This window comes from Podarcis vaucheri (genome assembly GCF_965113315.1).
Source record: "Podarcis vaucheri genome assembly, chromosome: 1".
Taxonomy (NCBI): Eukaryota; Metazoa; Chordata; class Lepidosauria; order Squamata; family Lacertidae; genus Podarcis; species Podarcis vaucheri.
Genome location: NC_138759.1, coordinates 137,097,214 through 137,125,147, shown reverse-complemented (window position 1 = coordinate 137,125,147; position 27,934 = coordinate 137,097,214). Strand labels below are relative to the sequence as shown.

The window sequence follows — 27,934 nt, the reverse complement described above, 5'->3', positions numbered from 1 at the left end:
CAAAGTTCTTAACCTGAGGTACTATTTCTGGGTTAGCTGAGTCTGTAACCTGAAGCATATGAAACCTGAAGCGTATGTAACCTGAGGAACCACTGTATTTTCGTTCTTTTCCCCTTAAGCTGTCAAATGTCTTCACTAATAAACCAAGCAGTTAACAGCTGCATTCCCTACTTACAAGCAAAAAGCTCTGATTAACTCAGTGGCATTCCATTAACAATAATAGGAGGCACTACACATTTTCAACAGATGGAGTAACATTTAGCACTTAATTCTTGTCATTCACCTAACAAAGAACCCCAGGCTTTTAAAGCATTATTGATGTATTCATATTGTCTTTACCCCTTATGTCAAAACATGTACATTTTTTGTCACAAGACCATCTGGTTACTTACACTGAAATGTCAAGATCCAGCATCCAGTCAAAACAGCCAGCATGCACTTCATAGTACTGCATGTAGAATTCTCAGGGATAACAACATGTGTCACTAAAATGGAAGACAGATTATATGAAGCCCCAGTAATATTAACTACCGTATTTTTCGCTCTATGAGATGCACCAGACCATAAGACGCACCTAGTTTTTGGAGGAGGAAAACAAGAAAAAAAATATTCTGAATCCCAGAAGCCAGAACAGCAAGAGGGATCTAGCTTCTGGGATAGCCTCTTGATGTTCTGGCTTATGGGATAGCCGCACGCAGCCTCTCCCGGCCTCAGCTCCTCCAAGAACCGTGCTCCCTTTAAAGAGCGCGCGGAGCGTGTGTGCGGCTCTTTAAAGGGAGCGCTGGGCAGAGCCTCCCGCTCCGTAAGACGCACACACATTTCCCCTTACTTTTTAGGAGGGGAAAAGTGTGTTTTATAGAGCGAAAAATATGGTACTTAAGCCACATATCATGTAAAAAAATGTAAGATGCAAGTCAGATCCCTGTTTAGGAGTCACCGCTGCTATTTCAGGTCCATGGGAAAATGCCATTCAGTGGCAAAAAACATCCTCACACACGAGTGGAGAAATAATGCACAGGGAGAGGAGCAGCAGTTTTCTAGGCTGGCTGCTTTCTGCACCCCACGGGGAGTTGATCTCTCTGACCTTGGGGGGAAGGCTTCCATACATCAGCAGACCATCACACAGCGCCATTTGGAACTTGGCTATTATTTTGAGGCTTTCAACATCTCTCTTCAGAAGCCGATAATTAAGTTATTAGACAAGTTTTTAAATGCAGGGGCACATAAAAATAGTAGTCAATAAATGATCAACATAATGATGTATATCCTTCTTCTGAAAGCACTTATCCCACAGAATTGAAACAAAACAAAACTAGAATCCTATCGCAGGCATCATTATTCATACTTGGAAAAATTGTGAATGGGCTAAGCATACTCACCCGGAAGTACTTCCTTCCGAAACACAATTACAGTGGTGCCCCGCAAGACGAATGCCTCACAAGACGAAAAACTCGCTAGACGAAAGGGTTTTTCGTTTTTTGTGTAGCTTCGCTAGACGAATTTCCCTATGGGCTTGCTTCGCAAGACGGAAACGTCTTGCGAGTTTGTTCGCTTTTTTCTTAAAGCCGCTTGAAGAGGCGCAGTTGCGACGGACCATGCTTCGCAAGACGAAAAACATCGCAAGACGAAAAGACTCGCGGAACGAATTAATTTCGTCTTGCGAGGCACCACTGTATTGTATGCAATCATTTATAAGACTATTTAAAATGCATCATATGGGCCAATTGTAAACTACAAGACACAATGCAGATGAAGGTCCAACTAATGACAAGCTTGCTCTATGGGGGTGAGGGCTGCACTCCCTTTCTCCAAACAGTAGCCCCCACATGCAGCAAGGCTCACAGGAATTTTGAAACCCAGGGGCTTGTATTCAATGTAGCAGTATGATTTTTTCATCTGCACAAGCCTTTCTGCTTTTCTGATGAAACCATTTCCCTAGTCCTCTGCCCCCTGCCCAACACATTGTTCTGGGGGTTCTCCTGACCTTCTGGGGTAGATATGGGAAGGTGGGGAGGAGAGGGAGGAACTACCACTGCACTCGTAGGAACTGTGATGGCTTCGGCTAGTGCAACAATTTAGTTGAATATGGTCCATAGAAATGACAAAAAACGGGAAAGGATGGGAACTAACTAGACATATGCAAAGAGCTTTTCTGGGTTTACTGTGTAATCCTATGCATGTTTATTCAGAAATAACTCCCAGGAGAGCATGCATAAGATTGTAGCCCTCATTTTGTAAAGCAAATACAGCTAAAATATACATCCCCTATTTTTTCAGTTCATAAAATCCAGGTCTAAATAAAAAGATCTACATAGGCCATGATGCAAGCTTGCCAATTATGAGTATAAAGTGCTTCCAGAGGTGCAGAAGGGGGAGGAAATATTCCTTTCACCAGCAGCCCAAAGTGTGGGGAGGGGGAGAGCTGAAAAATCCACTACACTTTAGACCCTGTCTATAATTGCCCAGAGATAGGAGGTCTTTGAGAGATGAACTTTGGCCTGGTATCTCTCTGCATATCCTCCTTAATGTACATAGGGCACTTTCAGAGACAGTATGAAACACAAGGAAAGGGAGGAAATGTCCTCAGAAATTAGAACGTTTGTGGCTGTTTAGGACTCTTTGTTTAACTAAAATTATTAAATTATTAAATTTATATACCGCCCTTCAGCTGAGAATCACAAGGAAATTTAAAGTATAAAAACACAAAAATATATAATATAATAGCAAACAAAACACTACCCCCATTTGTTAATTAATTAATTGTTAATATTTTAATTAACATTTTGAAAGTGAGGTTCTTAAGTCCTTGAACAAACTAAATTTAAATAAAAAGGGCAGAGACAGTCATAAAACTTACCTGTGCTGTTAAATGCCGTACATATTCTAGCTTTCAGAACCTTTGCCAGTTTGCTCAACAATTGCTGCTGAACTGGATTAAGACCACTTCCAAGGAGAACAACAGGTCCTTCTCTTGGCTGATTTAGGCTTAATTGCTTTGCAAGGACAAAAAGGGGAAAGCGTCAAGTCCTACATAAAGCCAACATCTTTTCCTTTTGAAGGAGCAACTAATCTCTACTTGACATTTCTATTAAATAAGAAATAACTATTTTGACATGAACATAATTCATGGGAGCACTGCAGGACGTAAACAGACAGAAAAACAAATATTGATGAAATCTAACAAAGCAGCACTAAAGGGACAAAAAGGGTCTTATGGCTGTTTCCAGTCATTTAAGTTTTACATAGCTGGCCTTCTGAGAACCTAGCAACAATTTTAATAGGAAGATATGTGAAAATGTCTTGGTGAAATTCTGTGAATGAGCAGAACAGATTTCTGCTTGTGTTCCTCCTACTGCTTCTCCACACACACCAAAACCTACTCTGGAGGATTGGGGGACCCAGAGTAGATTTTGGGAAGAGCAGTGGGCTGCAGGTAGGAGGAAAGGAAGGAGACATCCCACTGCAAGAGCTGAAGCCTGTCACATGATGCTGGATTTCACTGCCTGTGAAAATCAGCATAAAATTATGAGACAAAATACACCCATACCAGAAGGCAGAAGTGTAAGCCAGGGACAGCCAACGACTGGTCCCCAATGCAATCTTACCTGGTCCTCAGTAACTGAATCAAGGTGCATTATTATTAATTACATTTATATACTGCCCTTCAACCAAATATCGCAGGGCAGTTTACAGTATAAAAATTCAAAATGCACCACAAAACAACAACAACAACTAATAATAACAACCCCCACAGACACATTTTACAGGCTATAGATTGCTCAGCCAGACAAAGGCCTGAATGAAGAGGAATGGTTTTGCCTGGTGCCTATGTAGATGTAGCTAAGAGTTTGCATGTCACTTCAATGGTAAGAAAAATAAAATAGTTTTGCAAGATGTAACAAATGGAGCTATTGAGTGCTGCCTTTTTCTTCATTTCACATGTATTGTATACGTAAATACAAATAATTGTGTACAATGTTATGCCTGAGCTCTTGTAATACACTGTGGCTGGGCCTTGCTGCTACGTGTTATCACCTTTTTAATGGCTCCCGATCAGTCATGAAGCCTCAGTTTAGGCAGGATGCAGACAGTAGCCATCCCTCGTGTAAAGACCTGAGCAGAATAAATTTTGCCTCCCCTGAGAATGTCTAGCACAAGCTAGGCTCTCCACAGATACAGCTGTCACTTCTTGCAGTCAGTTCTGCGACCTGTGGCAACTCCATTCATGGAGACTCCAGTTCATATGAGGACACATTCATGAGTATTTAATGATAAACATATGTATAGTAACATAAGGAACTTCATCATTTTAAGCAAATGGGAAATTGTGCAGGACTTTTAAAAAAATGAAGAAGCTGGCTAAGCCCTCTATCAGCACATAAAAGAATCTAACTCGTGCAGATTCTTACAGCACCTAACCTCACACATTACATTTGCTTTCTCACATCCTAGGCAGTCATTTTGAAGGTAAGTGATTTTGAAACTGTCCGCATGTAGCTAGATACAGTGGTACCTCGCAAGACGAAAAGAATCCGTTCCGCGAGTCTCTTCGTCTTGCGGTTTTTTCGTCTTGCGAAGCAAGCCCATTAGCGTCTTAGCGGATTAGCGCTATTAGCGGCTTAGCGGATCAGCTGATAAGCGGCTTAGCGGATCAGCTGATAAGCGGCTTAGGATCAGCTGATAAGCGGCTTAGGGGGAAAAGGAAAAAAACCCGCAGGAACTCGCAAGACATTTTCGTCTTGCGAAGCAAGCCCATAGGAAATTCGTTTTGCGAAGCACCTCCAAAACGGAAAACCCTTTCGTCTAGCGGGTTTTCTGTCTTGCGAGGCATTCGTCTTGCGGGGCACCACTGTATCACACCAACACTGCAAGTAGATATGAAGCCACTATTCCACTGTACTGGACTGTTGCATTAAATAGTATTGTCTGTTATGGCATTAAATGACATATAAATTATCAATACTTTCCCAGAGAGGAATATGTATTATGGCACTATCTTCTTTCCAAGTTCAAAAAGTACCTGTGGGGAACAGAAGGTACAAACTTTGCCAGGTTTCCAAAACATACAAGGAGCCTTCAAAGATGATGGAGGGTCCCCTCTTCACACAGTTGCCCTCCATGAGTTGATGGTGGTGGAAAAAATGGTGGAATGGAGGCGGAGCTGGCACACTCATCCCACGGTCCCATTTTCCAAACCCCAAAAGGCAGCACCTAAAGACAACTGCTGTTGGCAGCATAAGGACAGACCACAGCAGCTCTCTCTTAGGGCCAGAGGGGTGATGTATCAACTGGGCAACGTCCACTGCCTCATTGGGATCTAGGGCTCCATGACAGGAGCGCATTCAGCAGGCTTTTGAACTGACATTTGCTTAGCCACATGTGGTGAATCAGAGGGGCAGTCTTCTGGTGAACAAATAGTGAAACTTCTATGGAACAGTGTTAAGTAGTTACCTTCTTTCAGGGTGACAGTTTGCCAAAAAAGATTTTAAAAACATATGTATACAGTACGTCGGTAAGTTAACTAAGAAAGCTTTTGGGGGGAATTCATTGCCAAAAAAAGTCCACTGGGTCATTTCTGTGGTGGCTTTGACCTAGTTAGCAAAGAAAACACTTTTGCCAGTTGTGTGGAATTTTATGACTCTTGCGTTCACAGTGCTGCTATTGGTTATGCTATTCCCCTTAGTATTTAGCTACTTTACCTGTTCCTAATATGTTTGGATGCTTTTATATTATTACTACCCTTGTATTGGTTAATTTTTTACTCTGTTTATTGATTGGCTATTATTTTAAATGAGGTTTTATGCTTCTGCTTCACAGATTGCCACCTAACTTCTGTTGTTTTAGTTTTTGTGTGGCCTTTGTTGTTAAAAGTTGCCTTGAGTGCTTCAATTTCTGCATTATGCACAATCAATAAAGCTAAGTTTAAAACATAATGCCAAGGTTCAGTTTAAAGGAGTTTTTAAAAAAATAAAAAATAAAAAAGGTTTTAATACTTACTTCTGGACACTGAGTAGTAGTAGAAGAGTCATTCTTTGCTGGGAGCATCAGAAGTGATTTCATATTTTCTGTTTCAGCATAATCCACAGGTTTGTGACCAAATATATTACTAATAAAACAAGGACAGATGGATTTCAAGTAAATAAGGGTTGTGACTGAACTCTTAACTATCTGGAAACAGTTGCACTATATATTTTCTGCCTTCTTAATATGCAGTTTACAGCAAAATTGAATGAAAACCCAATTAAAGCACTAAATTTAGGACAGATGGATTTAGCATAACAAGCGGCTGCATTCACCATAAAAAGCAGGAGGTGGTACACAAGCTTGAAACTTTGTAATTAAGTCACTCCTTGCCAATGATCTACTGTTTGCACACTCATCATACACTGATTGGAACTTCTGATATGGTGGGAATTCGAGCTTTAAAAATACAGAAAGTGTATTCACTGGATCAGAAAAAGGAAAACCATTTTCTAGAACATTGCCCAAGAGTTTTAAGTGGCTTTCATTCCCAAGGGGTCCTGGGCTGCGTCTCGTTTCCTTTTCTGACTGAGCTTGGAGGCATGGGGCTCTAAAGGAAGACCACCACCCAAAGATCCACACTGCCATCTGCTCCAGCTCAGCCACCAACTTGTTTGCTCTTCTAGCACACGCAGCAGCCCATGAACTCGGCTGCTGCTTAACAATTTTACTTAGGACTTGGCTCACATCTCATTTCACAGTGTTGCCAGCCTCCAGTGACATCAGTAAGACGGGAGCAGGTTATATTATAAATGCGTCTGATGAAAACAGCAATGCTTAAAATCCTTTTCACTCTTGGGAGTTTCAAGCCACTAAGGACTGCCGTGTTGCCTCTATTTCAGTATAAATCACCAGCACAGTCATTTGGCCTCACTTTAATTTAGGGGCTATATTTAACATCAACTGCTATAATAGACTTCAGATGACATACCCAGAAGAGAAAGCAAATATTAGTTTACGTATAAAAGCACTGGCTTAACACCACAACAGATGGCATGATGCTTCTATCTATGAAGTGCTTTGACATATTGCTATAGCATCCTCATAGTAGGAAGGAGATGTGTGTGTGTGTGTGTGTGTGTGTGTGAGAGAGAGAGAGAGAGAGAGAGAGAGAGAGAGAGAGAGAGAAGCATAAGCTCTCTTCTTTCACTTATGTCAGGGGTGGCCAGGAAAACCCCGTTTTGGGGGGGAATTCAGCTTGAAGTTGTTGAGCTTTCTTTAGGGAGGAGGAAAGCCCCATTTTTTAGGGGTTAAAAAAAGCTTTAGGGAGGACTTCCGTTTTTTTTGGGGGGGGGGTTAAAGGCAAGGGACAAAGGGGTAAGGTCACTCACAATAAGATCGCTATGGATGAAAACAGCAGCACAGAGAAAGCTTCATCTTCCCTTCCAGAGATCAAACAACAATGGAGGGCGGGCCGAGGGGGCAGGGCAGGAGTCAGTTTTAGTGACGCTAAGGAAAGGGAGCCAGAGATCGACCGTGATCTACCAAAACCTTGCGGGGATCTACCAGCATCCCTGACATGTGAAGGAAGAGACCACAGCTCAGAAGGGTTTAATCCCTAAGATCTCCTGTTAATAGTCTCTCGAGGGGCCTGAAGGAGGAGTTTGGATTTGATATCCCGCCTTTCACTTCCCTTCAGGAGTCTCCAAGCGGCTAACAATCTCCTTTTCTTTCCTCCCCCACAACAAACACTCTGTGAGGTGAGTGGGGCTGAGAGACTTCAGAGAAGTGTGACTGGCCCAAGGTCACCCAGCAGCTGCAGGTGGAGGAGCGGGGAATTGAACCCGGTTCACCAGATTACGAGTCCACCGCTCTTAACCACTACACCACACTGGCTTTGAAGCTTCAAAAAGCAGCTCCCACTGAGGACAGATTATACAAGGCCAAAAGGATCAATTCTGTGATTCTATATACTTTCACCTGCAGGGGTGCTGCAGCATCCACAGATGCTCCCAGCCTAGGATCAGTGTTTCTCAAACTTGGGTCCCCACCTGCTGTTGGATTATAGTTCAAATCATCCCTGACCACTGATCCTGCTAGCTAGGGATGATGGGAGTTGTGGTCCAACAACAGTTTGAGGAAACACTTGACTAAGTAGACATTTTGATCCAGACACTTACCAAGTAAACACCACCCATTTTGCGTTTTATTTTATTTCTTCCACCTTGGAACCCAAGGCAGCATACAGAGCGGCCAGCCATCCAGGTACTGACCAGACCCACATCTGCATAACTTCAGCAAGGTAGCAGCCTCATGTGCCTTCAGATCATACTCTGAATAACTATGGACTCCACAAGCAGAATTATGCCATGCTCCCAGATTACAGGCAGGCTCTGGTGCTCAAGCAGTTGAAGGTATATTCATCAGATTTATTTAAATCGTGCAAAATATTTTGTAAAAAATAATAAGAGAAGAATTAAGGAAATCAGTGTGGTGCAGTGGTCAAGGTGATGAGGTCCAGGTTCAAATCCCCAGTCACCCACTGGGTGACTTCGGGCCAGTCACACACACTTACCATACCTCACATAATTGTCATGGCAGGGGAGCAAGGAGCAGGCAAACATTAAAGCCATGCTTTAATATTTATATTTATATTTATTTAAGTATAATATGCAGTGTTGATCATAATCAGAGCAGACCTGTTTAAATCAATGGAATGAAGTCTGCTTCAACTTGGAAATCATTCTAAAACATTTATTATCAACAACTGTGTCCTATAAGACTACAGAATTGATGCAAACTCAGTAAGACTACAGACTCAGTAATCTATGTACGATGAAAAGGACACAAGGCCAACAAGGAAAATTGCACTGCCTATTTGGTAGGATATTGTTAGCTTTACTGAATGTGTATTCGGTAAAGAATGAGGTGTTCAATTCAACCCTCAGTTTAACAATTAAGGATAATTTTATGTAATTACATGAGGAATTAGGCACAAAGTGAACTTACTACGTGATATATCTTGTATATATTTCCTAATAAAAACCTAGCATTGGCCAATGCTAAAGGTAGCCCCTTAAGCTAGGAGAATCTCTGGTGTTCGATTTTTGTATTGCAGTTCAGGGCCGCATTTTTAAAATAGCATTGTGAGTGAGAAGTCAACAAAACTGCCATGGAAGGCATGTATTGCCTATGACTGAAGGCAAAATATGAATATTATTAACTAGCAGCAACTTTAAAAACTATGAATAAAACATTTGTTGGACAAGTTCATTGATTTTGTTATGTCAGAAAGAACCCAACCAGCCACCCCGCTTTGAAGCACAGCAATTTATAGGTAGGGATCTATGGATCATTCAGATGACAAAATGATCTCACAACACTAAGGTTATGGGCAGACAGAACAGAGTTGAACCGGGCTACCATTTTATTTTCCAGTTTTCATGGGATTTCACTGGCTGGATTTAAATGGACTCACACCACATATGAACCACTTTGCAGAAAATACTTCCCCATTCCACACAGTAGTAACTCAGTAGCAGCTATGCCACAAGCAGATAAAAGTCCATGGCCATAAGGGAACAGAAACTGTGGCCAAAGGATATATGGAATCGCAAGGTACAGTCAAGTGAAAAAGACAAGCAAGGATTGTTAAAAAGTTTCCAAGCAAAGGGAAGAGGTTCCTTCTTCAGATTTGTTGTTAAAAGCACTATCTGGTCCTAAACAAATGCTCCCAACAGTTCAACTGTGTTCAAATTCAAACTTGCATTGGATGGAACCCATTATTCTATGCAGAAAAAAGGGAACAAGACAGCTTTTACCATTGTTAAACTTATTGTGCATGGGGGAAAACTGGCAAGACAGTCCATCTGAGTGAAAGCCTTTATGAGCAGCTGAAATTGCAAATGCAGAGAGCTAATTTTTCAAGTCACTTGGCTGGCTGTGAAGCAAGACAGACAGGAAATTCAAGGGAGCAAACACATTTAAAAAATCTAGTTATAAAATATGAATTAGCTATGTGCAGGAGATTAACTTTAAAAAAATTAACTAGGCCAACAGGGCAATTAATAGGTCCACTGGTCCATATAATATTTTCTATTTGTAGCTTCACATCTCTGCTAAATGGAGAAAAGGTTAAAAAACTAGGAAAGCAGTGACTAAAACTTGACAATTTCCAGAGAAACATACATTACAGTGGATGCTCGGGTTGCGAACGTGATCCGTGCGGGATGCACGTTCTCAACCCGCAGCATTCGCAACCCACAGCGCTGCTTCTGTGCATCCGCCGAAACCCAGAAGTAACCTGTTCTGGTACTTCTGGGTTTCCGTGCGTCTGTAACCCAAAAAAACACAACCTGAAGTGTCTGTAACCCGAGGTATGACTGTATCTGCCTTCTGGCGTTTTCTTACAGAATAAGATTTTATTTTTTGGTTGGGGGGGGGGGAGAATTAATCTTTGCTCTCTTCATTTAAGTTCCTGAATAGACATTTTGGTTTTCCTCATGGAAAACAAGATGCACGTGCTTAAAGCCTATATAAGCATGCAAGTTATTATACTGGTTGGGAGCCAAAGAGCTACTTTAGGCATATCAAAGAGTTTAGACATACCTAGCACACTTTTTTTATTACCTTACTTTGACCAAATCACAATCTGCTTCCCTCAGTTTCAGGCTAATGGCACCAAGGTTTGCTGTTCCAAGGTGTGCCAACTGAAAGTGGTCTTGTACTCAGAGAACTCGTTTTTCACCTCTCAACCTACGTACTTTCTATGTCGCTACTGTAATGTTGCAATTCCTATAATTTGTGTTAAAATTATTTTAACACCTAAAATTTAAGACCTAAAATTGTATTTCAAATACATATCTATGTGCACGCATAAACACACCCACACACAGCCCTCTATCAGTAAATCCCAAACCAATAAATACATGCTAACTTCTAAAGGTCTTAGAGCCAAATAGTACAGGTGACTTCAACTATTGGTGAGACTAGCCACCAAGCATGCTAGTTTAACATTTTTATATAATTATACCATTTTAATATATGTATTTTAGTGTTTTACATTGTTTTAACTCTACAATTAATAGTATACTTAACGTATTATATGGTGTTTTATGTGCTCTGTTTTCTTCCTATCTTCTCTACTAGTTATTGGCCAATATATATATATATATATATATATATATATATATATATATATATATATATATTTGCTTTCGTAGATTTTCACGGGTACAGGAATGCAGGTTTTGGTGTCTTCGGGTGTCTTCCCGTGTAAGAGTCGGGGTGTCTGTGCGACGTTTCGACGAGGTCTCACTCGTCATCTTCAGGCTGGTGCTTTCGGCTTCTTGTTACTGGAACAGAGCAGAGTCTGGTGTTTGAGTTCCTATAAATACTGTTGAGGGGTGTGGTGTATAGCCTCCAACGTTCTGGGCAGAAAGGAAGTTCCTAGATTAGTGTGCCTTTTCTTCTTTTGTTCCTTAATTACTTGAGGGATATCTTGGGTGATTACATGAGTGATATTCTGAATACCACTGGGTGGGTCATTAAGTGTAGATTAGTTGCTAAAGCTTTCGTGTCTTGACCTCTTGAGCTTGTGAAGAGTTTTTCTGAGAAGATGGCTGTGCTGCATTTAGTTGTGCTCTGGCTTGGCTTCGTGTATAGGGGCGAGCTGTGGTTTTGTGCCTTGTGCCAGCCAGATCTGTGTAGGGATTGCAGGGGGGTGCAGCATCCGGAGGTGCCACTATAGTTTGGCTACTGGATGGAGTCTGTAATATGTCTGTGGAGAGGGTCTGGGTTTGGGTCTGGTGTGGTTGATTGGTGACGACGTTCTGTGTGCCTCTGGTTCTGGTGTCGGTTTTTGTGGGGAGGGCTAATTTCCAGATGTCTGGCAGGCGGGACGTGTCGTCACGCTTGTTCATGTTGTGAGGGTGTTTCTCTATCTCGATGGCTTCCATGATTATTCTCTTGTGGTGATGTTCCATGTTAAAGAGCAATTTGGAATCTGCAAAATTAATTTCGTGTCCTGTTTCTTTCATGTGTTGGAAAAGAGAGGAAGTTTTTTCTTCTTTTTTGACGGCATTCTTGTGTTCTGCGATACGTGCATTTATTCGTCTGTTTGTTTGTCCAATGTACGTGGCTGGGCAGACTTTGCAGGGTATTTCATAGACCCCTTGGTTTTCCAGCTGGATTTTGTCTTTTGGGTTTCTGAGGATATTGGCTATTTTTTGGTTGGTGCAGAAGGCTGTTTTGATATTGTGTTTATGGAGGATTTTGCTGATTTTGTCTGTAGTGCCCTTGATATAAGGAAGGAGGGCCATGCCATTGTTTTCTTCTGTGTCTTGGTTTTTGGGGGGTGTTTCTTTTTGGATTAGCTTCGTAACCCTGTTTTTCTGGTATCCATTGGCGATTAACACATTTGAGAGATTCTGTAACTCAGTTGTCAAGTGGTCTTTGTCAGCCAGGCGTTTGGTTCTGGAGATGAGAGTCTTGGCTACGGAGTTTATTTGTGCAGGGTGGTGGTGTGATTGTGCATGTAAGTAGCGGTTGGTGTGTGTTTTTTTCCGGTAGATAGTGTGTCCTAGGGAGCCATCAGGTTTTTTGTAGATTAGGACGTCAAGAAAGGGGAGTTGGTTGTTGTCTTCTATTTCCATAGTGAATTGTATTTTGGGGTGTAGGCTGTTGAGATGTGTGAGGAAGCTATCTAGTTTTTCTTTCCCGTGTGGCCAAATTACAAAGGTGTCGTCAACATATCTGAGCCAAAGTTTGGGTTTGTGTTCTGACTTGTCTAAAGCATTGGTTTCAAAGTGTTCCATGTACAAATTTGCGATGACCGGTGAGAGGGGTGATCCCATAGGTGCTCCTTCTATCTGTTTGTATCTTTGTCCATTGTGGATGAAGTACGTGTTGGTTAGGCAGTGGTTGGTCAGGTCCAGGATGTATTTGGGGGGGTTGTATTTGTTTTGAATGGCTGTCAAGGCTTCATTAATGGGCACTTGAGTGAAGAGAGATACAACATCGAAGCTCACAAGTAGGTCATCGGGATGTAGGTATTGTTTCTTTATTGTTTCTATGAACTGGAAGGAGTTAGTAACGTGTGAAGCGATGGATTCTGCATAGGGCTGAAGTTGCTTAGCGAGAAATTTAGCGAGATTTTGTAGAGGTGAGCCTATGGAGCTGACTATTGGTCTGAGTGGTGTTCCTTCTTTGTGTATCTTGGGGAGACCGTAGAGTTTGGGGCATCTGGATGATTTTTCTCTGGGGATGATTCTTAGCTGGATTTCTTCACTGATAGGAGAGGCTTTTATTTTGGATTTGGTGGTTTTTTCCAGATAGGTGGTGGGATCTGTTTTTATAGGTTGGTAGGTAGGGTCTTGGAGTAGATTTGATAGTTTTGCTTGGTAGTCCGATGTGTTCATCACAACAGTGGCGTTGCCTTTGTCTGCTGGGAGAATGATTATGTTGTTGTCTTTCCTCAGGTTGGTGAGTGCTTTCTGTTCTTCTTTGTGTAAATTGCTTCTGGGTGGTTTGCTGGAGCAGAGGATATTGGTGACTTCAAGTCTGATTTTATTGGCTTCATCTGGGTCGATTTTGGTCAGGCTAGCTTCGACTCCGCATATGATGTTTTCCGTGGGGATGCGTCTCGGGGCGACTGCAAAGTTGAAACCTTTGGAGAGTACTTTGGTTTCAGTTGGGGTGAGGATCCTGTCTGATATGTTATGTACTGTTTGTTTCATGGGTTGTTGTGGAGGGTGGCTGGGCTTCTGGCGTTTCTCTAGTTTGTAGAGTTTGTTGGTGTGTCTGTCTGTCTTATGTGAGGTCTCAGTTTCAGCTCTCCAGACGGCTAGACACCCGAAGACACCAAAACCTGCATTCCTGTACCCGTGAAAATCTACGAAAGCATATATATATATATATATATATATATATATATATATATATATATATGCTCTTTGTCACTTACATATGGCATTTAGAAGGCATTGCCAAACAGTTATTTCCTGACCACTAATAAGAAATTAGGTCTTAGCTATCAAATGCAGGCTGGTCATTGACACCAAGAGGTGACCACAAAGAGAAGTCACTTCAAAACCTGCATTTGAAACATTTCTCAGGCACAGTGTTCACCACAATCAGAAATGAAGAAGCATACAGAAGTACTAAGAATTTATATAAACACACTAGAAAAGCACAAACACATTTTTAAAAGGCACCTGAAGGCCCGATATTCTTAAAATAGCTAGATTGCTCTTTGAAGAGCCTGGCTCTCGTGGTGCTGGCACTTGCAAATGCAGGGAGCCTGAGGACAGCACAGGCAGGCTGAAGTAGCATATTGTACCTCAGCAGGGACAGGTAAGAAGCAATATTAAGGTGCAAGACATTTGGGGCTTTCTAAGTTTAAGGAAGAGAAACGGAACAGAACCCCCCATCCGATTTTTCATCTCCCTTTGAAGAAAGGGACTTTGCTTTCCCTCCTCATCTCTCCCCATACCTTTTCTTTCTGTGCTATGTCTTTCAGATTGCAGGTCTGAAGAGGGTAGGGATTGTCTTATTTCTGACCTCTAAGTCACTCCAGGAGCCTTTTTTTCTCCAGGTGAAGAGTGGGATAAAAATGCTCTAAGCAAAACTAATAACATGACATAAAGGTCACTGGGAAGCTTCCAGCAAGTCAACTTCCTGTCAGGTTTTTCTTCCCTGAAGGAGTAAGCCTGTGACTTGGCTATACACTTTCAGACTACAGCCGAGTGTCCACATAATGAGATGTCCCTCAATACAAATTCCCATCACACAGAAAATGAGGGGAGGAATTCAGCTTGCCAGATGGAACAATCCCCCCTCGCCTCCCCCTGTGCGCTGTTCTGGGGTTCTCTTGGCACACGCCCCTGAGCAAATTTCAGATGGCATGGGAGGAGGAGAGCCCTGTTGTGTTAGTGGAAGTCCTTGCACTTGCTGCTACCAGGATTTGTTAGCTGAATCTCACCCACGATGTCTGGGTCACATAAGGGTCTGGTGACTTCTGTTTCAGTGTATCTGAAGAAGTGTGCATGCACATGAAAGCTTATACCCAGAACAAATTTAGTTGGTCTCTAAGGTGCTACTGGACAATTTAATTTTTCCCCGATTGTGTCAGACCAGCAAGACCACCTACCTGAATCCGAGGTGCGGATGAAGGCATTGTTCTAGCCTAGTTTTCTCCCTGGTTTACTATGTATAGCATTTTTTTTAATTAGAGGGGAAAACATTCTACCTGCAGGATGAAGCAGTGAACTTCAGTCATGTTTACCACTTCAGAATAAAGATGGTAGGTTCCCCAAGATTTCTGAACACCAGGATCTAATGGTATGCCTCCAGTCATTCATTTGAAAATACAGAGATAAATCCATTTCTCCTGTACTCACACTACATTTCGAGAAGCTCCATGCAGAAGCAGCAGTTCAACAATACTTGTATGTCCATTCTTGACAGCATCGTGAAGCGGCAAATCATTTTGATACCCAGCCGCATTCAGGAGTGCCCCATGTTGTAGCAACAGCTCCACGACCTCCTTATGTCCATGATTACAAGCTTCATGCTAAGTGTTGAATTGGATAAGAGGAAAACACAGAAGAAAGCATTAAGAACCTGCATGATTAAAAAGTGAGTGAGTCTTGATCTCCATGACAATGCATGAGAATTGCTCAAAGGAATTTTTTAAAAAATCACTACATTTACTCTCAAAGAAGCTTACAACAATTAAAGGTCATCGATTTTAGGAATCTTTGTTACATAAATGATGGGAAAGGTATGTGAACGAGCTCAGTCTGGCAGTAAAAATGAAGTCATTTTAATACAACATCCATCATAAATGGATTTTTACAGCTAGCAATGATGAACACAGACTACTTCTAAACTCAATTTCCCTTGAGTTTGAAAATGCAATACAAAAGTATATCAGCTGTCACAGACATTGGCCTCGTTTGGATGTTAATGATAAACCATGGCTTCTTGTTATGAGAAATGAGCTGCAGTGACCTTCAGACTCGCCTGTTCTCTACTTCCTTCTTCCTCTGGCATGGCTAGGAGGAGGAGGTTTGGAAGTTTGCCCTTCCACAGTTAAGTGTTACATCTGAATCAAGACAACTGCAGCTAGTCTTAACTATGATTAGGTTAAATTAGCCAACCTCAAACCCACGAGACCAGATTGTTTTAACTAGCCACAATTACGATTAATGACAACTTAACTTTAAACTGTGGTTAACTGACATTGGAAATTAAAAGCTTATGAACTCTTCTCTAACTGGGGAGCACAAAAATCCCATGGCTCATGTACATAATAAACCACTGGATATAATCATGTCCAGACTGGCCTACTCCCTGTCCTTGATGACGGCCACATGTGGCAACCAGCCACATATCTGCAAGAATCCTGAGAATCTCCGTTTAAAATTGTTTCCAGTACAAGGAAAATCTGAAAACATAACAACAGCATGTGTTGTTAACGAAAACCATCAGTGCATCCTTTGTAGATACTGTACTCAACACTGTGTTTCCTAGGACCAAGTACTTTTTACTTAAGCTCTCCCTTTGATTCCAACAGAATCCCTTTCAGCTGTTGCTGGCTTACAATTCCCATCACAACTGACCATTCATTAGGGTAGTGCAGCTGATGGGAGTGCCAGACGGGCTACCCATGACTCGAGGTTCTAGAAAGCTAGCCTACTGTAATCTCTTACACCAAACACAACAAAGAATACTGTAGTAGGAAGCAGACGGTTATAAAGCCTTTAGCGTGACATGACCCTTTGCAAACTAGAGACCACTAGCCCTGTTGGTCCATCTCATGAAGTGGGCCATAGTCTGGGAAAGCTTATGGAACAACAAATTGCAGTTACAGATAGGTAGCCGTGTTGGTCTGCCATAGTCAAAATAAAAAAAAATTCCTTCCAGTAGCACCTTAAAGACCAACTAAGTTAGTTCTTGGTATGAGCTTTCGTGTGCATGCACACTTCTTCAGATACACTGAAACAGAAGTTGCCAGATCCTTCTATATAGTGAGAAGGTGGGGAGGGGTGTTACTCAGAAGGGTGGTGGGAATGGGAGATAGGCAGATAGCTGAGAGAGCCTGTTGACGACTCTTAACGACTGTAATAGGTCTTACAGGAAAAAACAAGGGGTGAGACCTATTACAGTCGTTAAGAGTCGTCAACAGGCTCATCTCAGCTATCTGCCAATCTCCCATTCCCATCACCCTTCTGAGTAATACCCCTCCCCACCTTCTCACTATATAGAAGGATCTGGCAACTTCTGTTTCAGCGTATCTGAAGAAGTGTGCATGCACACGAAAGCTCATACCAAGAACTAACTTAGTTGGTCTTTAAGGTGCTACTGGAAGGAATTTTTTTTATTTTAACAAATTGCAGAGCAGGGAATCTCTGTATGCTAGTTTTGAAGGGGAACTGATGTGTATCCAACACACACGAAGCCTCACATGAATGAGCGTCTTCATCTTGTGCTGGTCCCCTATTCATCCATAATGTCTGGCTACACCAGAGATTGGTATATCCATGGGACTCTGGCTGTGAACTATGGGAACCATGCTATTCTAAAACCAAACTGCTGATTTACTGGAGTACTGAATTAAAATCCAGCAAAGCTTCAGCATGATTTTTTCCTGGGAAATCATACCAGCCATGGCATTGTCATTTGAAAGCCACTTTTTTCCATTTGAAATGCAACACAGAGAGAGAGAGAGAGAGAGAGAGAGAGAGAGAGAGAGAGAGAGAAGTAAAGTGGCACATAATGAAAAAGAATGAACATGTTTAGAAAACTTGATATTTACCAGTGGAGTCCATCCAGCATAGTCTTTAACATTGGGATCTGCTCCACTTTTCAGTAAGTGCTTAACAGCAGAAAGATCACCCTAGAGGAGAGGAGAGAGGGAAACATTTAATTTCTCAAGGAAATGCAACACAAAAAAGCACCTGTCAGGAAGGAAATCAAAACTTCAGCCCCCCAAAATCAGTTAATATGAAAAGTTGAGAATTACTTATAACTGTCTGCTTGTGACCACATTTGTAAACTGTTACAGTATCTTCTTTTTTGTACCTCTTAGTATTAACATTTCCCCTCTACACTCAGTGAAAGGTGTCTTTATTTGCAAAAACAATTTGATGGAGAAAGGACACAAGCTTTCAGGTTACAAAGAACACTGCAACGAATACTAGAAAGAGCCAGATCTCCACTGTTTAGAGAGGAAAGATGGGTACCTGGACTCACTACAGAACACGGGTGGCAAACCTTTCTCTGCAAGGGCTGAATTACATTGAGGGTGATCTGTCAGGTGCTGCATGCAGGTAGGCATCTTGTTCTGCAACCGGCCCCCTCTTTCTGTCACCCCTTTAGCTCCTAGTGGACAGATTCCTTTTGCTACAAGTTTGAACTACTTGCAGAGAGGGCTTTTGAAATCAGTCCAAGAGCCACATATGGACTATTGGTTCCCTCTGCTGTAAAACTGGGTTAGCAACATTGCAGCACAAGCATAATGTGTGGGAATGCCGATTGTGATGCTGACTGGCCCCACACACCTGGCCTATATAATCTCCAGTGTGCACTCCTGACAGCAAAGCCCCCAAAGGCACTGGGGCGAAGGACTGCTTACGTCTCACAGGGCTCACTGGAGTGGCACCATCCCACACCTCCAAGCTTATGGGTCACTTGCCCAAAAAGACTGGCACCTGCAATTCTCACCCTTGCCCCACACTTGGGACTGGAAACTCACACGAAGTGAAGCTTATTTGAATGAGAAGGATCTTATTTTTTATAATTAAAAAAATGAACAAAATAATTAACTGGGAAGAACAGTCTACATTATTATTGTTTGGGTTCCAAGTTAGGTATGTATAGCTCATTTTGCCAACCTGATGCTCCCCTAATGTTTTGGACTACCCACCTCAACTGATGGGTTGAATCAACATTCATCCACACTGCACAAATCACCCTAATGTCACTTCTGGCAGTTCCAATAATTCAGAACTCTAACTGGGCAGGTTAGCATAGATGTATTCTTCACCAAGTTAAAATCAACTGTCGTTTCACTGTTTGTCATAAAATTAAGTGTCTTTCATCAAAGTATCCCCCCCCAACCAATAAAACTCTACCCAATCCAGAATACCCACAGAAGTGTTTGCACACATTATGCAATGAGCCAGATTGCACGATTAAAAATATAGGCAGAGGAAACAAGATAGTTTCTGCTTAATATTTCAGTGACTATCCATAGTGAAATGGCAGCACTGCTTATCTTACTGGCAGTTATTTTAACCAAATAATTTCATTTTCATCCTACGATAATGGAACAAAATATTCTCATGATAAACTGAAGCATGGAGTGGGGAACCAAAAAGCAGGATAACTTGCTTTTTACCTACAAACACTTTTGCATTCTGCTGCAGAAGGCACCTAGCCTCTCTCTCAGTGACTTCTACGTATAACCTACGATAGGAAGAATTAAGTAGCACCTGCACCAATCAATCAAATCAGTGAAAACAAAGATGGCATCTATGTTTAATTTTTAAAAATGGTGGTGGTAATTCTAAAAGGTTTAAAATGTTCCTCAGGCATGAACTCCCTACTTGACGCCTCTCAGATTCAGCTCCCCTCACTTGTCTGCAATAAGGAGCCATTAACCTTCTTCTTCCTCCCTTTTTCCTTTTGTATCACTCTAAGCCTGTTTTATCTTTTAATGTCTGTACAGCACTTAGAAAAGCTTGGGCATTTTATGAGCAAATAAAAATAAGAGCAGCAGCAACTTATCATACATGATTATTATACATATTACTCCAACAAATTTGTTGGGAATTGTCTTTTCATCTTCTGGGTTGATTTTATTTTGTGTTTTGGCCTTGTTGCCTTTTGTTATGCTCATTTGTTGATTTTAAACTGTTTGTGTTGTGTGGATTTATTTTATTTTATTTAAAAAACAACCTTCAAATTGTTGTCTACTGCTCTTTCCCCTTTGGTGAAAGGTAGTTAAAAGTATCTTCATACAGTGCTTTTTCTGTGGCTACGCATACTCCTAAACATTTCGGGAATCTTTGTACTTTTGTCCATTTATTGTATTTATTTTTCCCGATTTGAACTATAAAACGGTGATTTTCTTGAGTCAAAATGAGAGTACCCCTAAACATTTTTTAGAAAAAAGCACCGTATACACACACACAAGCATATATATAATATTCAAATACTATAAATGTGATGGGAAATGGATGTAGCAGAAAAGCAAAACAACAACAACAACAACCCAAAACTGATGGGGAAAGTCCAGGGGAGATCCTGGATGGGTCAGGAGGTACCCTTTCTGTATAGAAATATATTGGTTGCATGACCTGTTTTCTGCTCCTGTAGATGCTGGATACAAGCCCATGTCTTATCTCCGTTTCATATAAAATAGTGAGAGTTAAAATACTCTGTTTTTAATGTGCTATTAATGAATTAAACTATTCAAATATTAAACAAAAGCTATTAAGCACAAATAGGATTTATTTTAATCAAGGGTGTCTCAAAACCCATGTTAACAGCAAATACTACAACCACAATTAAGAGAACTAAATTCCAAATGAGGTGCATCAAGTTGCTACACCAAGAAACAGGCTATTGTGCAAAAAATCACATTACAGCAATTCCTTTATTGGGCTAATCAAAATATCACAAAATAATGTGCAAGCGTTTGAGTTCTCTAGAACTCTTCAGTAGGCTTTATGGTAAGCAGACTAATTTGGTCCTAAAATTTTTGTTTTGCTGATGTTGAAGCCAGAAAGCTGAAGACTGCATTTGGTCACAGTCTTAAGATGGTATGCCAGAAGCGTAGCAAACATTCAAAGTGATGTTCATATAGATGCTATGTTGCACCAAGGCCTGCTAGAACAAGAAGCATAACAGTGGCCAATCGTCCATCTCTGGAAACACAAGGTCTGTCTCCATCCTTAGGCAAAATACATAAATTACTTAGTAGGCAGAACACAAGAATCAAAAGAAACAAAGCTTGGGGCACCTTAAACTTACAGATTTGTGGCATCAGCTTTTCATTGGCTACTGTCATCAGATATATAAAAAGTATAATCAGTTCTCATATATGTACAATACAAGTGAGGGCTGGGGAGATGCTAACCGTGGGGTCAAAGGTCAAGAAACACAAGGGTGCTGTCTGCAACATCTATGCCAAGCTAACTTACAGTTTGAGGCAACTGAGAGACACAAGATCTTTCTCCCGCTACTGTTGTTGGCATCCATCCGTCTCGAGAGACAGTGGAGTGCGCCTCTGGGGGTGAAGTCAAACGACTGCATTAGCAGCACCATACTGACCTCCCTGGGGTGCAAGCCTGGCCAGTGTGTAAGGAGGTCCTGGGCTGCCCAGACAACAGGACTTAGGATCAGAGTTTTCCTTCTCCTAAGCTGTTCCTGAGGTGTGGCCACTGTTCCATGCTGACAGCTTCTAGGAGCCAAAGGTGAGAGCTGGATGCAAAGTAGGGACCAAAGGTGGACAGACTACTCCAGAAGGAGCATGGCATACCTTAGTCCAGAGGTCCTAGCCCTCCCCTATCACCCTATACACCCCTCTCTCCCACTAGGGGTGTTAAAATTAACATGCTACTGCCTTGCAAGAATTGTTATTGCCAAATATTATCATCTGGTCATTGTTCTCATCATGCATACATTTGAACTTCGCAGAAAAATATCAGACATGGCCTTTTCATCCCACTTCAGGAAGTGTTTGTAATGCGGCCTGGAGAGGGCTGTGGAAGGTTCCAATGGGTTCCCTTAGGCTCAGATATGGACTGCAATGTTGATATGCACTTTGCAGATTAGTATTCAGTAATAACTTATTTTAATTTTTATATTAGGTAGATGCTGATACATGTAAATGTGCATAAATAGCAGGGTGTGGGTGTGGGTGTGGTTGCATTATGAGTAGATCACATCTCAGAGCTTGCAACAAAAAGGAGCTTCTTTTCCAAAAATGATATGGGGAAAGAAACCATACACCTTGGGTCATCTAACCTGTACATAGTAGTTAACATTAAACAAAAGAAGCTTCGGGAAAAACCATTACTCAATCAAATCTAGATTGTCCATAATGGTAAAGTAACATAGCTGTGTGAAATTCAAGTTGAAATTAAGGGCTATTGTGGCTGTTATGCAGAAGCAGTAAGATTGCTTTACGCACCACTTTGTGACATGGTGGGGGTGGGGAATGAAAGTTCTGTCTCCCAAGCAGGAAAAGCACATCTCCAGAGCAGGGGGCACATCTCCCCCTTCAGATATGACCCAGAAGCATGAGTCACTTAAACTTCCTCCATCTCCTGCTTTTGGAAAATGTCAGCAGCGGCCATTAGTCCAGCCCATTCCTGACACAGAGCCACCCCTACATGTTCAACTGGCTCTCTCCTGGTTCTTCTTATATATGCACTACAAAAACAAATGAATAAAATAACTAGGAGAGAAGCAACCTCCTCAAATTCCTCGTGGCTTTCAGAGACACCACAAGTAAGAATGAAGTATCTGTCAATAGGTTAGAAATGAACTGCTCTGATGCCTCCAGATGTTTTAAATGACAGCCCCAGCCATCTGTGCTAGCTGGGGTTGATGTGAGATTTTATCCAAAATATGTGGAGGGCACCTGGCTGCCAAACAGTTGGTCCAGTCAGAACAGGACAGTAAGTGGAGAGTTGTAATGGCTGGCCAGTTGACAGCTGGTAAGTTGGGTTAGCCTCTAACCTGCAATGAAACTAAAGTTCAGAATTCAGAGGCATAATATGGCAAACTTACAAGTTCAAACACACCCTGAATTCATTTTGAGACAAAGCACAAACTCAAAAAGCTCATGGGCCTGGGTCATGAATTTGCTGGAACGCATACCCCACCACTAGAGGCACCTCTTTCCCACAAATCTCCCCAATGGCTGCAGCAGAGAAGCGGTCCCTCTGCATCTTTTCCATCCGTCTTTAATGTTACAAAGGCAGCACCCCAGGCATAGCACAAAATATAGATCCACAGTGTTCCTAAATTCCTAGCATGGAAAATAAGCTTTCTAAAGAAGCACAATGTGATGCTGCCATTGCAGTATTCAAGAGGCCACGGAGGAATGATAGCCTGTCACCACAGCAAGATAAGCTTTGGGTGGGGAAAGAAAGCTGCAATGGGTAAGGCGCTGGAGTTTTGACGGGGCGGGGGGGTGCGCGGAATGAGGTAGTTTAAATATTTGCCCCCCTTCACACTCCTGATTACAGCAGAAGCAATATTTAGAAGTGGATCGGGCAGTTGTTTTATGATCTTTGGGTAGGCAGCGCACCTTGTATTAAGATTCTGAATTGGTTTAACTATCTAGAACACATTTTAAAATGGTGCATGTGTCTATAGCGAGAGGAGATCTCATCCAGTTTCAACGCTCATCCTCATTTGCAGCTGTGGGGGATCACACCTGACATCTTCGTTGATTAAAAACATCCCAGAAAGCTGTTAACCTACCCTCAAATGAAAGTAAATATTGGTGAGTGAAGTGCATAAAATTATGGGGCACAAACACCAGTAACTGGGAGCGAGAGTGCTGTGTTACATTTATGGGCCTTCTGCTCCTTTTATAGATGCATTAAGCTGCCTGTTAGATGTTGCTTTGATTCAAAAAGGCTGAAATTGTAACTGAGAATCTTGGTTTGTCACATCGTAGCCTAAAAATGACAAGAGACACTTAAATGGTACTCAACCCTTAAATACATCACTATTGCAACAAGATATTAAAGTCCTCTCTCTTAGCACATTATGAAGAAGCAGAAAAAACAAGCACAAGTGACTAAAATATTCAGTTTTCATTGCTTCTCATAACTTTTGCGAATTGACTCAGAAGATAGTTAAGGGTGACATGTATACCACAATGAACTTTTTAAAAAAGGTGCAAGCACATAGAGTTCATAGCAAAGTGGGGACACCATAAATATTTTATTGGAGAATGAGTTTTCTAGGTCTACAATGCATGTGTTTGTTTCTCAACACCACAATGTGGTTTGTTTTATGACCAGAGGGGACTGTATGCACATGAGTACTTAAAAATGCTGCAGTGCCTATCTGTAAAAATGCCTCTTTCTAAACATGTAAATGAACAGATGCAGCAAAAATGCTGTTTGTAATAAATGCTCTAAAAATGTGTCAGTGTACATGCTTTTTTATTATTTGTTTTCTTAACTGTGACACAGATGTAGATTATGCATGCTATCCCATACACATACTTCTACTAGCAAATTAAAAATATGGACCACAGAATGATGGAGTTGTGAAATGTGCTCCTATCTGTCAAGGGAGGGGAGGGCAGTCACATTGGTTTGGCAGGTACAAAAAGGTGCATCATGGACACGTCAGCAGTATAATGGGGCCTGCTTCTATAGGGTGAAGATGGGGGGGGTCATTCACATCCCTTATTCCTATTGGGTGGGTAATGGGCAGGGGCATGAGAATAACTAAAGACACTGGGGAATATTAAACACGAGCCTGCATGTCACAGGGATTGCACCTACGGTGTCCGCAGCAGACTCGGAGTGACCAAGCACAATATAAGGACTCAAAACATATCGAGTGACACTCCAAACAAACTTTTCCACCATCATTGCCCCTCTTAGAGCTATACCTTAGGTAGCAGGGGCTCAAAATGTGTCCCTTCAGCTCAGGGGATACATAATACCCTAAAACAAACTATCTATACACAATATCATTTGATATATAAATCTACACACAATATCATTTGAGATATAAACTTTAACTTTTCTTTAACTTAAAGCTGTACAGCAAAATAATATATCAAAAACTAACACCCTGCTTATCAGAAAAAAAACTATTAAGATAATTATGGGAATAACATTTGGATAATTAAAATTGACTAAGCTTGTGACAGAGAGCTTACCCAACTATCTTAGATTATTTTCACCCCATGAAGTACAAGAGGTTGCGGTTTGTATTTAACTAATTTTATTCTACCTTTAATGAGTATGGTGGGTAATAAAAAAAAACATGGATTCCAGTTTACTAGGCAAATGGCTACATTTGTTTCAATTTATTAATGCATTTCAGCTTCAAACTCATCTAACTCTAGGATTCTTTTTCAGAGCCAATGTGCTTTTAGGATGTTTATTATGAGTGTCAAAGTAGTAAAATGGGAAAGACCTTCCCGCAATTCCATTTTAAATTGATCTGGAACAACACAACATACTTAATTTTAAATGCCTAATGCTGTTAATACTCTCTTTTAAGAGTCCAAAATGTACAACTCATTTAACTTTCATTAAGTTTGGTGTATTAAGCCCTACAACCTAATGAAAATAATATGGATTTATCCTGATAATTAATGAAGTCCCAGAAGAAATAAGTGTAATTCTCATCCACCCTCCCACAATACTGCTTCCATTACACAGATAAATCGAGAAACACGACTGGTTAAGTAATTCAGAAAACTTTGATAGGAAAACTACTAGGAAAGAAAAATACTTTTGCTAGTTGATCAATGGGGCACCTAGATTTCCTTCCATGAATATTAATCCTCAACAACCAACTCCTTTACTTCAATAGAAGGACCAGGCATATGCTTAAGTATCATGCAATTTTATTCTATGTGCAGTGTGTGTGTAGTGTGGTGGGAGAGCTTAAAATAATACCAAGATATTTCACATCGGGCAACCAAAGTGCCCCTTTGGTTTCAGATAGTACAGGAGTAGACGAGTCTAAAAAGTCAGGAACACAAATTTTCACAGCCCTCTGTGAATACATGGGAAACGATGCGTGCCCACCCAAACTGTGTCCTAACAACAACAACAATTTTATTTATACCCCACCCATCTGACTGGGTTGCCCCAGGCACTTTGGGCAGCTTCCAACACATACAGTTTCTCATTAAAGCATCTGATAGGAGGGCATTCCACAAGGAGGGCACCACTGCCCAGAAGGCCCTGTGCCTTGTTCCCTGTAACCTCACTTCTTGCAGGAGATAAATAACTATACAGTGGTACCTCTAGATACGAACGGGATCAGTTCTGGAGCCCCGTTCGCATCTAGAGGTAAACATAACTAGCGACAGCGCGTCTGCGCATGTGTGCGTCGCTTTTCGCCGCTTCTGCGCATTCGCGTGACGTCATTTTGAGCGTCTGCGCATGCGCAAGCGGCAAAACCCAGAAGTAACGCGCTCCGTTACTTCCGGGTTGCCGAGGAGCGCAACTCGAACGCACTCAACTCGAAGCATATTTAACCCGAGGTATGACTGTACAACTTTTAGAAGACATCTGAAAGCAGCCCTGTATCAGGAAGTTTTTAATGTTTGACATTTTATTATGTTTTTATACTGTATGTGTTGGAAGCCACCCAGAGTGGGTGGGGCACTACATTTGTTACTGTGGCTGATATTTCCTGCACTCGATTATATGTAACACTCAGGCCCAGAGGAGACCTGATTTTTTAATGTTTTTTTCTTTAGTGACGGTGTGAATCATGATACCAATGTACCGTAGGAGGGGCAAGATTTAGGCATCTGCTCGAGATACAAATCCTAAGTCAAGTGGGAAGGCATGCCTCCTCTGCAAGATTTCACTGTGTGGCACTAATCAGGTTACTTCAATATTGGTAAACTATAGTTAGTTCTTGCTCTCCAAAAATTTAGTTATAAACCTACTTCAAATGTCCCAAGCCTGCCATTCATTTCCAAACCTTCAAACTTTGATATAGGAATCATCTGAAGTCACATTTCTGAAGACCCCAACTAGAAGTCTCAACATCAACAGACACACAACTGAACAAAGCAGTCCATTGAACTGTTCAGAAGTTACTTTGAACCTGTGTGCGATAAGGTAGGATAGCATACGCTGTTCTTCCTTCCACACATTCAAGGTAACATCTTTACAGTCCTGGACAAAAAGACCTACATTAGACACCTTTAAGCATCAGGCAAAAATGTTTCTCTTTAACCAGGACTTTGGCTGATTGACATTCAATGCCCTTTTAAAATGGGGGGGGCAGGTTATTGGGTTGCTTTTGTTTTTATTAAGTATTTTGCATTTTTATATTGTGATTTTATGTTGTAACTACCCTGAGACCTGTGGGTATAGGGCAGAATACAATTTTTAAATAATAATAATAATAATAATAATAATAATAATAATAATAATAATAATCTACTTTTATAAATAAAGGACTTAGAAATATGAAGAGATGCACTGAAGGGCAGAGAAGCTCAACCTTGTTTTGTTAGATTTAATAAAACTAATTTGCCACCTAGTTCCATGTGAATTCTCACCCCCACCCCAAAAAAGCTGAATACTGGAATAATAACCCAACTGCTTTATCTCACTCCTACCAGAACTACTTGCTTCCTTAAAATATACAAACTTATTGTGAATCTGAAAACGAAAGGGACTCTCATTAGGAGAAAACTGCTAAGCTAAGTGAGTTTTTCAGAACAACCTAGCTCAACATCTCCTTCGCAAATATCCCTGTGGAAAGAGTCCTGGGATACTTGGCACACAGCCTTTTAATGAAGAAAATGCTGATTTCAATGAAGTGAAGGAATAGCAATTCCCTCCAAGCAGAAGCACTCTCATCGATACAATTCCGTCCCCCAATGACTAATTAAATATAAGTGATTTCAGATAGGGAATTTGTATGCAATAACATGCAGCTTCCACTTCCATTTAAAGTGAAAAGTTTGGTTTCATAAACACATGGTAAAAAATGCTATACTGACTCCATGAGGGAAAAAGAAGACAAATAGTTTTTTATGATAAAATCCACATGTATATTTATTGTGAAGCAATCACACCAAATTCATTTAGACAGATGGGGCTTCGGTTAAAGGAAAGTAGCATGTGCATTCATCACAGCAATCTATTCCCCCTTCTGGAGCTACAGCTATTCACTTCTCCCATATGTCATTCACACAAAGCTACATTGACAAACCACCCAAAATCTA

The 27,934-nt window shown here is 41.2% G+C and overlaps 1 protein-coding gene across 2 annotated transcripts in view; it reads right to left on the bottom strand.

Annotated features, from left to right (window-relative positions):
• The window catches only part of BARD1 (BRCA1 associated RING domain 1), a 65,772-nt gene that overhangs the window by 9,188 nt on the left and 28,650 nt on the right, over positions 1-27,934 (bottom strand). For both annotated transcript variants that reach the window (XM_082228105.1, XM_082228106.1), the window contains 5 exons: positions 17,780-17,860; positions 15,360-15,532; positions 5,998-6,106; positions 2,858-2,993; positions 393-485 (listed from right to left, as the gene is read on the bottom strand). In XM_082228105.1, coding sequence (XP_082084231.1) covers positions 393-485; positions 2,858-2,993; positions 5,998-6,106; positions 15,360-15,532; positions 17,780-17,860 — 592 coding nt within the window. The remainder of the gene's footprint in view (positions 1-392; positions 486-2,857; positions 2,994-5,997; positions 6,107-15,359; positions 15,533-17,779; positions 17,861-27,934) is intronic.